The sequence below is a fragment of the Cynara cardunculus genome (assembly GCF_001531365.2).
Source record: "Cynara cardunculus var. scolymus isolate 2C chromosome LG 12, CcrdV1, whole genome shotgun sequence".
NCBI classification, from domain to species: domain Eukaryota; kingdom Viridiplantae; phylum Streptophyta; class Magnoliopsida; order Asterales; family Asteraceae; genus Cynara; species Cynara cardunculus.
The window spans coordinates 30305697-30318441 of NC_037539.1; the positions used below are offsets into that span (position 1 = coordinate 30305697).

General features: G+C 31.6%; 1 protein-coding gene across 1 annotated transcript; it reads left to right on the plus strand.

Annotated features, from left to right (window-relative positions):
• The first annotated feature begins 5058 nt into the window (after positions 1-5058).
• On the plus strand, positions 5059-7278 carry LOC112523014 (GDSL esterase/lipase At1g29670-like). The gene is made up of 5 exons (XM_025132430.1): positions 5059-5320; positions 5783-5907; positions 6193-6438; positions 6594-6831; positions 7002-7278. Exons 1-5 carry the CDS (start codon positions 5071-5073, stop codon positions 7214-7216), a joined length of 1074 nt encoding a protein of 357 aa, XP_024988198.1. The 5' UTR covers positions 5059-5070; the 3' UTR covers positions 7217-7278.
• Positions 7279-12745: the final 5467 nt, after the last annotated feature.

The following is a 12745-nucleotide window of genomic DNA, read 5'->3' on the forward strand; positions in this document are numbered from 1 at the left end:
TTGTATTAACTATACATATAGTCAACCATTTATATTAAAATATCCATGAAGTCAAACACACACATGCATTTTTTGTTCCGAGTATGCAAGATCAAAATTTAGAACTTGAACCTGATCAAGAAATGCAATAAAAATGTTGGTGTCGATTAACTTCACCCTTTCTAAGTTAAAAGTCTACTCTATATGAAGTTTGCAATCTGCTGTTCATTGTTGTAAGTTAACAAAAAAAGGGTACCCGGAGCGATAGATAGCAAGTCGAACATCTATTTTTATGTGTGTTGGAACAATTAGAGTGTTTGAAAAATTTATTTATAATAATGTATGAAGTTGCAATAAATTTAGACGTTATTTAATTGTCAGCACCAATTTTTCAACCTTGAGAAGGCAAGGGTAAAGAAAGGTATGATACATACACTTGGTATTAATTGGTGTATTGATGATCATTATATCGATGGCTCTTGCTTAATTAAGCTACAAGGGTTACTATCATATCCCCTTTAGATCATTTCATGAATTAATCCGACTTTAAAATGTCTCATGTCATTCATCGTTTTCATGTTTAAAAAGTCTAATTTCTTTTACCATAAAAGTACACTCTCTTTAATTTCCCTTTTGAGAAGATTCTTCTTCGGCTGACAGAATTGCTCATGATTAACATATTGTTTTTACATATAACTTCTTATCGTACTGCCATGTAGACACGATTAAACATGGTTATAAGCAACAAATAATACAATCAACTGAAACTTGATGTTGTTAATTAAGCCAAGAATGAGTTAAAAATTAAGGTGCAAAGGTATGTATAGTGATACAGTAAATCATGCTATTTTTGTAGCTAGGAACTACTTGCACATCCTAACACTGTGGATTAATTTATGCCTCCAAAGTTCAGTTCCAAAATACAGACATACAGTGTCTCACTCAGGCGACTTCTCTGGCCTCTTCACCTGCATGAATACCCACTTTAGTAACTGTGTTGTTTTATTTGGCTGCAGGAAAAGAAATCCGGAGCGACTTTGGTCGCATGGGAAGACGCACCGCACCAACGACATCTGATATGTCGTTTCTCTCTTTTATTTTATGTGTTGTGCTTGCATATATGTCTTGGTGTTTCGATTGTTTGGATTAATTGTTCGTGGAAGTTCCGATAGATAATTTTCTTTTACGCTTAAATCAATACAGTTCTTACTTGAAATGTAATACCTAGTTTTGTAATAAGAATAATTATAATTTGTAAATATCATTTTTTTTATTAATCTAGATATCCAACACGCTATAAATATTTTTTTAAACAAATAATTAAGAAATCATTGAAAATCCTCTTAATTACTAAATAATATAAATCAGCGTACATCCATATATACATATATATATATATATATATATATATATTATTAATATTTTAATATGCTTTTTATTTAAAAGGTTTTAACTGTTTTACTCAAATTAACTAATCGCAAGAATTTTTATGAAATGCGACTAATATACGTTTGTGATCAGTGATTTATGGTGATCACTATGAAACTTTTCGATTTGAAAACTGACAAAGTTCTATTATTAGGACTGTTTCGATATAAAATATATCGTTGTTGTCAGTTTTAATAATCAAAAGGACTTATAAGTTATATATATATATATATATATATATATATATATATATATAGATATATATGCATTCAACAATTTACAAGGATCACAATATCGCCTTCCGATTTGAAAAATGATAAAGTTTTTATTATAGGGTCATTTGATAAAAATGATGGAAATGCGTCACTTATGAATCATAGAAATATCAAATAAGCACCGAACATGCATATACATTGAAAAATCTAAATATTAAAATATTAAAAAGATCAAAATACGACTATGAAAAATTTATAAAGACGGAAAAATGTATGACAATTACATGTCTATGGGTAGGTATTGTCAATAGGTCCCAAATATGCATGTATATTAAGATTTATAAGGGTTACATATATTGAGTTATGCTTAATAAAGATTATATATATATATATATATATATATATAATGCAAAACTTGTGAATCAAACCTTGAATATGTAAAATCTCATCCTTTGTAAACAGTACCCATCTTATATTACCGCCTTAGATGTTACGGTGCATGTAACCTTATAAATAGGTTAACCTACACAAAAGAATCATCAGAAATAAAAATATATACACGTAAAGGTTATAGCAAGGAAAATGTGGCAACTCAAAGTGAGTATATTATGTATTTCTACTGGATACATATGTGTTATTTAATCATAGTTTATGTGTTACGATATAATATTTATAGTTGTTACTTTGTCTAAAATAATATGTTATTTTATAACATTTATAGTTGTTACTCTGCCATAATAATATTTCTAAAAGTGTTGTGCATGTGAAAGTATGTCCATATTAAATACACGACGGGGTATAGTGATGGAAGTCGTCTTGCAAAACGGATCTCAGGAGGAAGATCCTTGCGGAATCCCAAGGATTCAGGATCCTGTTGAAAGTTTTGGACATACACATATGAGATCTCGCACTAATATATGTTTTATGTATGGAATGAATAATTTTTTTATATTATGTCATCATGAAAGCATATTTGCACATTATATATATATATATATATATATATATATATATTCCATGTATGTATCTCAGGCAAGATGGAGTGAAGAGGAAATGTGACGTATTATTGTTCTTATAATATGTTATTTGTAGTTTTGTATAATAATGTATCTGGATAACGTTTAGAATGTTTTTGTTTATGTATAAATTGTATGATATAATAAGCTTTATGATGTAATCGTTTTATTTTGAAAAAAATGGGATGATACATGAACTATCGAAATTAGGTTGAATTCGGGACGTTTACGTGGTTTCAGTTTTATAACAAAAACTAATTATACTATTAATTGAATTGAAATAAAATGTAGTCCTAATTCTTTTGTCTAATCTAACTTTTAATAACCTTAAATACTATAACATATAAGGAAAACACTTTAAGATTCAAAAATGTATATTTTTGACATAAACAAAGTTTTCACAAAACAACTTGAAACTCACCTTGTTATTCTAGGTTAAACCTTGATTTCAAACCCAAATCTTTATGATATCTACAAACAAATATGAAGTATCTCTAGAAACCTTATCTAGGTCACACTCAAGCTTAGAAATGCAACAAATATGGTTATAAGCTTCAACTTCACAAAACCCTCAAATACAACTCAAAACAGCCAAAAACTTACCTCTTTAGCAATCCTAAGACAATCCACCATAAACCGTCAATCTCTAAGGTTCTCCTCTTAATTTGTCCCAAAAACGTAACTAAAGTGCCAAAATCTCCAAGAGAGGGGGGGGGGGGGGTGTGGAAAAAATAGGTGGAAAAACCTTGAAAAATTGGGCTTAAAAGATGTTCTAGGGACTTTTTACGACCTAGATCGCTGGCCAGGTCATTCGAGTTTCAGTCTTTGCTACGACGTGTTCCAACTGTTTCCTGATCATCCCAAGACCATTTTGTGACCCAAAGGCTTCGATGACTTTTAATGAGGTTTCAGTGACATGGAAAGCCGCCCAGATTTTCCAAAACAGAAACTACCAAGTGTAACATTCTTTTAGACCATGAAACCAAACAGGTTAACGGCTCGTATATGAAGCTTAATATTTCCAATTTGCATCTAAATAATTCGATAAATCGGAAAATTTATATTTTAATAGTAGTGACGAGTTACACAGTGTTACAAATACATAAAAACATGTTTGGGATCATCTAATAATAATAGCTAATTATAATTATAATTTTAATTAGATTACCACTTGCAAATACATGGTGGTTGTCTTTTTCTTATCCACCAATTGCCTTTATTACTTTATATTGAAATAAAAAAAATTAATGATATTAAGGGGGTATTTGGGATTGCTTAATTAAACTGTTTATTAACTTATTTCGATGTGGTATCGATAATAAAAAGTTTTTGGTGTTTGGATGGAGAAAAAAAAGAAATACTTATACCGGTTTGACACTGGTAATAACTAATAAGGATTTTTTGATAAGTTACTCTCTCCTAACTTATTAACTTATTCCGGTACGGTACCGGAATAATAAATTTTTAGTGTTTGAATAGAAAAAAAATGGTAGCTCATCTATTTTATCAGCTTATCCAGTGTGATACCATCATAAGTTAATCTGAACACTTTTTTATAGAACTCCGGTTTACCACCACATAAATTGATAAACACTTTTATAAGAAAACATAAATTATTTTAAATAAGCAATCGCAAACACCCCCTAAGAGTGATAATGTTCCGTTTATAAAACATAATGAAAAAAGTTGGTTTCGGAAATGCAATGAAAAAACTCTCGATAAAAATAATATTATATAAACATGTACTATATACATATACCTTAATTATGTATGCATGTTTGTGTATGTATCGTACCTGGTTTAAGTCATGTATATAGTTAAATGACAACGAAGATGAGTTAAAGATTAAGGATAATATGAATGTAAGGTTATATATATGAATTTGTTCATGTTATCTTGCAACAAACATGATGGCACAATACGTTTAAAATTAAGGTCTACTACTTCTCAAAGGTGTCTACACAACCAAAAATTATGGTTATGCTTCAACCCGATGGCCATTTGTTGAAGAATTGGAGTTATGTATACTTTTTGACAAAATGCATATATTTAATTAAAATAAATCATATATTTATACCCGTAAAAATGAAACTTTTAATACCATTAAATAGCATCAATTAAATAAGCTTATCACAACTCACAAGCACTTGATCCTACGAATTTAGGTCATGAAATTTTGGTTTTCTCAAGTGTGTATTTATATTATTTTCACATATATCATAATTATTTATTAAATAATCAAGAAGATATTAAATATAAAGCAAAATTAATTTTAAATTTTAATTAGATTCCCACTTGCCCACCTCTTACCGTTGAAAACGTAAGGGTTCCCACTCACCCATGATCTCTCCTATCTTTCTATAAAGTAGTCTGTATTTTGCATCTATAAGCATGCAATCATCATCCCTTTGTTAATTTGTAGTCCAACAAACATGGCTCGTGAGCTAAACCCATTGTTTTCTGTCCTCACGGTTCTAGGGTTCATCCTGGTTCGAATACTTGTGGTTGTCGGTCAACCACAAGTCCCATGTTACTTCATATTTGGTGATTCATTGGTCGACAATGGCAACAACAATGAACTTAGAACAACAGCTAAAGCCAACTATCCACCTTACGGGGTTGATTTTCCAGAAGGTGTTAGCGGTAGATTCACAAATGGTCGAACATATGCTGACATCATCGGTCTCTCTCTCTCTCTCTCTCATTTTGAATTGACCATATAGACATCTAATAACAAGATTGAATTACAATATCCATCCTTCTGGTTTGCCAAAACTCTAGTTCTCGCGTCCTTCGACTTCAATAAGTATATGTATCCATGCCCCTGTGGTTTGCATTTCATTTTAGTTTAGGTCCGTAAGTTTAATGGATGTTTGAGGCACCGTTAAGTTGGGTCATGTGCCCCTCACCATTATGTTGGGTACTATTGATCATCAACGACAATAACAATGGACTTAGAACATGAACTAGAGCCTACTACCCACCTTAAGGAATTAATTCTCCACAAGGCGTAAGCGATAGATTCACAAATTTGTTTATATTTTTGTGCTTAGAGAGGGTGTTCTAAACATGTAACCAAAATTAATTAGGATCTTGGAGTAAAGTAAGAATATTCCGGTTAACAAACGGTTTGTTTGATTTCAGGTCAACGTTTAGGTTTTGCCGATTTCATTCCACCTTATGCCAACGTAACTGACCAAGAGATCGACATAGGAGTAAACTACGGCAGTGGTAGTGCTGGTATTCGAGATGAATCTGGAAGGAATTTGGTAATCACTAAAATGAAACTAATACCCATTGTCTTCATTTTTAATTTTTGGTTATCGTAAAACACCCTTAACCTGTAATGTTGTTGGTAACCAAATCAAAATTTTCTTGTAAAATTTACGTGGTTTAGAAGGTCTAATAGCTAGTATGTCCACACCTTATACTGTTCTTACCTAAGAACGTTTGTGAAAGACATCTAATTAGACATGCAAACTACCTACATTTTGTCGACCTTGATCGTATTTCAACGTTCCCTTTTGATTTGGTTGTGTTTAACTTGAACCCAGGGTGATAGGATCAGCTTGAATAGGCAACTACTTAATCACGTAAATATAATTTCACGCCTTTTACTCAAGCAAAGGAACGTGACATTTACCAATGATTATTTAAGAAAATGCATTTACATAGTAAATATGGGAAGCAACGACTACATCAACAACTACTTGATGCCTAACGATTACCCCACGAGCCGAATATATAACATTGATCAATATGCAGAAGTCCTTGTACGACAATACTCTCTACAACTAAAGGTACGCATTCTAATCTTCCATTTCCAGTAGATATGGTAGAAACGTTGTCTCACTTCTTTTTTTTTTCGTTTTGTGATATTTAATGTTTTATTGACCTTTACTTAAGTTTTTAGTGAGTTGAAAAAAGCAAAATTTGCATTTGATTCATATGGCAGACTCTATACAAATTGGGGGCTAGGAAGGTTGCCGTGATTGGTTTGGGTCTGATAGGGTGCACCCCAGCTGAGATAGCAAATTTTGGCACCGACGGAAAACCATGCGTTGACTCCATCAATGATGCGGTTAAGCGATTTAATGACAGACTGAAGCCTCTTGTTGATGGGCTGAACAACGATAACTCTGATGCAAGATTCACTTACATCAACATTACAAGCATTTCAACACCACAAGAAGGTAAAGCACAAAATTACAGGAGTTTAATTCCAATTTAGGGTGTTTCTTGTGGACTGCAACATCATATGCTTTTTTTCTGAGTTATTTTTTTGTAAAAACTTATTTATTTCAGAAGTACTTGCATTAAAGTTAATAGAGAGTTGATTTAATCAAAAGTTTGGATTTTGCAGGTGTATCATTACCAAATGTTCCTTGTTGTCCAGTAAGGGAAGACGGACAATGTGTTCCAAACTCAACACCTTGCCCGGTTCGGGATTTATCTGTTTTCTTTGATGGTTATCACCCTACGGAAATTGCAAACATAGGCCTTGCGACAAGATCATACAATGCACTCTCTCCCATGGATGCATCTCCATACGATATTAATCGTTTGGCTCAACTTTAACCATTGAACAAGATTGACTGATATGAATAATTGTTCTGCAATTATATTGTATGCATGAGAAAATAAGCAGTAAGAATGATACAATACTATTATCTTATTTGGTGTTTTTGTCGACATATAAAATTAACATCCATCCACAAACAAAATCAGCAAATTAATTGGGTAACTGGTTTCCATGATTTACTTCACTGCAAATAGTTAAAAATGTTAAAATGTTGTGGTGTCATAAATGTGTGTGCAAATGAGAACATGGTCAAAAATAAGACAAGAACACATCCAAATTAATCATAAGTGATTTTACATTTGATTATGAAACATAGTCAAAGCAAGGTGAGCCGGCAGCTTGGCACTACTAAAAAAATGGGTATTACCGACGAATTTTTTCTGGTTGAAATTCCGTCAGAAAATCAATGACGGATTTCTGACAGATCCAAAAAAGTCAAGGAAGTAAACATTCGTTGACTTCCCCCATAATTTTCACTTCAATGACTTTACCGATGGATTCCTAACGGATTTGTGATAGATATTTTACTTATTTGTTATTTTAATGAACCGACACAAACCCACCAAATTAGTTTAATTTTTTAAATAAATTAAACAGTGTTAATTAATTATATTTTCCAACGAAATTCTGACAGATTTCAATTTTAATGGTTTTTATTTAAAAATAAAATAAAATATGTCGGAATTATTTTAAGGGAAACATATTTTTTTTTACTTTTTTCTAAAATGATTATACTTTTCGACGGATTTTAATGGTTTTTATTTAAAAATAAAATAAAATATGTCGGAATTATTTTAAGGGAAACATATTTTTTTTTACTTTTTTCTAAAATGATTATACTTTTCGACGGATTTTAATGGTTTTTATTTAAAAATAAATAAAATCCGTCCAATATATTTTAAGAAAAACGTTTGTTTTTATTTTTTCTAAAATGATCTGTGCTTTTCGACGGATTTTCGATAGATTTTTAATGGTTTTTATTTGAAAAAAATAAAATCCGTCAGAAATATTTTAATTTTTATCTAAAATGATTTATATTCTCCGACGGATTTCAAATTTTAATGGTTTTTATTTAAAAAATAAAACTTATGTTACCAAGGAAGATGAGATCCAAAAAAAGAGTATCCAGACATGATGAATATGATGAAGAAGTTTACACAAATCTCAACAGTATTCGCCGACCCATCCGCAGTAAATTTGATATATTGTATTTATGAACTTGTGTCACTAATCGTACTTTAATTTTATTAAAGAATTTGTATTTGTATATTATTTCTTCCGGATAATCATATACTTATGACGGATTTGTGGATTGTATATTTGTATTTAATTTACAGGATATTTGTATTTTAGGATTTCTTGTTTTTTTTTTCCTATAACAACTACATCTCTGACGGATTTTGGAGGAGAATCTGTCGGTAAATAATTAAATTTAACCTTTATTAAAACAAATTTTCTGACGGATTGTCCGACGGAATATCTGTCGATAAATATTTTCATTTATTAAAAATAAAAAAATCATATTTTAAATAAGAAAAAACATTTTTTAAATATAATTACCAACATAAATTCCGACGGAAATCCGTCGAAGGTTTGTATTTTTATTTTTGAAATTAAACCGGTTATTATTTAGAATAAAAGTTTAAAAAAAAGAAAGAAATCAAATTACCGACGGATTTTCGACGGAAATTCAGTTGGTAACACTAATCACATTTTTTAAAGTTTCAAATTAACTCGGAAAAGGTATAACATTTATAAAATTGTTCGACGTATTTTTTGGAAAATACAAATCCATCAAAAATTCCGTCGAAAATTACCTTTAGAGGCGGGGTTTTTTCTTACGGCAACATCCGTCCGAAACTTGTTTTTCCTCCAGATTTTCTACGAATATTGCGGTTTAGAAAACCCATTTTTTAGTAGTGCAAGCCCACTTGCCCATCTCTTATCGTTGAAAACGTAAAAGTTCCCACTCACCCATCCCTCCTCTCTTACTATAAGTAGTATGTATTTTGCATCTAACAGGAATCATCATCTCTATTAACTTGTAGTCCAACAAACATGGCTCGTGACCTCAGCCCAGTGTTTTCTGTCCTCATAATTCTAGGGTTCATCCTGGTTCGAACACTTGTAGTTGCCGGTCAACCACAAGTCCCATGTTACTTCATATTTGGTGACTCATTGGTCGACAGTGGCAATAACAATGGACTTAATACAACAGCTAGAGCAAACTACCCACCTTACGGGATTGATTTTGTACCAGGTGTTACTGGTAGATTCACAAATGGTCGGACCATAGCGGACGTAATCGGTCTCTCTCTCTCTCTCATTTTGGATTGACATAGACATCTAATATTGAAACAAGAGTGAATTAATTTTTCATCCTTGCATGTCGTTTGTCAGAACTCTCTGGTTCTCATCGTTCGATTTCACTATATATATATATATATATATATATATAGGGGCTGGTTCAAATCCTAACCAAACATTTTGTACAAACTTTCTTAACCAACATCAACCAATAGTGTTGCATCTTTGAGTTAGGTTAAAATGTAACCTACATATTAATGATAAGGGTATTTAGGTCAATAAGCATCATAATGTAACTCCCAAAAATTATATGTGGGAGTTACAAATCATACAATATATCAAATTGATCTTGATATTCAATGACATGGAGATACGTATTTGTGGTTATGTATTAGCCCATAAACAGAAAATGGTCCATAAAGTATAYGTAATGAACAATAAAAAACTCAAATAGAAGATTTACCTTTTTTGTGAACCATGATGAACAAGTGAACAAGGTTATATATATAGGTTGGCCACATGATCATGTCCTTCAGCCTTAATATATGTTCATTGCGATACACCTGCATAACGATGTCACAAGCACGTTAACAACACATAGGATATATCGAATTAGCTGATTATAAACTWCTATATTAAGGTAATTAGACATCATTATGTAACTCCTAAATATTTTATTTGGGGGTTACAAATCTTTATAATATCTCAAATTGATCTTCCTATTCAATGACATGAATATTCAAAAATGTTCATCTGATTGAATTATATATAAATTCTTAATATGATCGGTTTAATATTGTAAATCTGAAAAAAGTCCATGTTGTAAGGATTCCGTTATAATCCGTGTAATATGGATGATCATAGAATAAATTGGTTTGACGACAATGRGATTCAAAAAGCTAAAAGTGTTTACGAACACATTCGTAATTCGAATGCAGAAATCGAAGAAGATGAACAAACTGTTCATTTTGGTAAGTGTTACATGCTATTTTCTACATTCATTTTAAATGAACACATATTACCTTCGAGAAGTATCAACTACTAYTGCTGCAATGGCTGTGCTACCTTATTTTAATACATCGAACAAACCCAACTACTCATGTTGGCATTCGACTCATTGAGTAGCAGACTGCAAGTGTTTAACAAGCTAAGTCATTTGTTTAATTCTGTCCATTCTTATTGAACATCTGAGTTCACTATGAGTTTGTTCATATTAGCTGTTGAATGGTTATGTTTTAGTCTAGAAACAGAAAATAGTCCCTGTAATGTACCTAATGAACACTACAAGATTCAAAAACATTAGTTTTACCTTGTGAACCATGATGAACGGGCTAATACAGATTGGTTGGTCGTATGAGCATGTCCTTCRGCCTTAATATATGTTCATTTCGATACACCTGCGCAACAATGTCACATGCACGTTAACAAAAACATAGACCGTATTCATCTATCTGGTTATAAATTTCTATATTTTGGTAATTAGTCATTCTATTATGAACACTGTAATCGATATAGTTGTGCATGTTAAGCAGCAGGTATTGATGATATCATCCCTTCACAGCCCGAAGCATATGGTTCAGCCGGTTCACATCCAGGTAAGCATTTGTGCATTACCATATAATTTGTGCATTAACATATAAACTCTATGAACATAAAATGGTCCATGTAGTTGTGCACAAGAAAGATATCAACTTGGATGTGCGTATTAGCTGTTCATACTATTAAATATGTTTTATTGGTTTTTTTTACATGTTTTAAATATATATGATGTGCATAATAACTGATAATACCATGAGTTTGTTCATATTAGCTGTTGAATGGTTTAAATCTATGATTCTTTTTCTTAGCATCCCCCAACCAGATTACAATGTGTTCTCGCATGATATTCACAGCCTTACAAATTCTTCTGTCTATAATCAGTTTGATGCAGAATAAAGTAAAACCAATTTCAACATATCGTTACTGATCGCCTATTTTAGGTACATACTAGAGATTGATGCATTAGGAAAGTATTGATTACTTATTTCCTATGATTGCACATGCCCCCCATCCGTATCGCACTCACTCTTCATATCCTATTGATACCTATCTCTCACCCTGTATCGATACTACTTTATATACATCYGGGCTMTTTGTAACTCCTAAAAACTGAAAACAGGTTTTTTWATTRGTATCAATTAGGCTTACACCGTYTGTTCATATTCAACGTTCATACCGTTCAAAGGATGACAATTATGTCAGCAATATGTTTTGTTGACTGGTTGATCAAGTGTACCTAACGAACACTAGAAGAAACAAACATTAGTTTTACCTTGTGAACCATGATCAACAGGGTAATATATGTTTGGTTGGTCGCATGAGCATGTCATTCAGCCTTTATATATGTTCATTGCGATACACCTGCACAACGATGTCACATCCACGTTAACAAATCCTATTTTACTTTGTCAGACTTCTAATATTTAGAAATATCATGTACTATTTCAATATAGTCTCAAAAATCTCAATCGGCATGTGTAAAYCTTTATCAGATAAATCATATTGATATCTCAAGTCACAGGTAGAACGAGTAGAAATGTACTAATGACTGCTTGTATTTKATCTGAATAGACATCAATACATATATAGATATAGACATGTTGAATATGTCTAATGCCAAYTGAAAGTTGAGCAACCTTATATATATACAAACAAAAGGAACAAAACAGTTGTCAAAGTATCAAGTAGATGTAGATAGGATTATGAAACTATTATATCAGATCTATTGAAAATATAAAATGACAAACTGTGTGCATTTGTTCATAACATTCATGCTGTGCGAATTTGTTCATACCATTCTTACCGTATGAACAGCCCATATGAACAACCCATATGCATACYGTGTGATCATATGCATATCGTGTGCACACTTGCTGTTTATACATAACAATTGATCGTAGGGTCTCTTTATACATAACAGTAAGTTCCCTAACACAGATTCTGTTTATATTTAACAGTTTATTATATGGCTTTTTATACATAACAGTTGATCTGTTTATACATAAMGGTGATCATATGGTCTGTTTGTACATAACAGTTGATCATATTGTCTGTTTATACATTCTTCCCTGAGTTTTCAAGAACAGTTAACACACGTCTTTGTAATAAGATTTTCATTTTTGAAGACTAACCTCATGTTAATCAGCAGGTCCTGATGATATCACACCTTCACAGCCCGA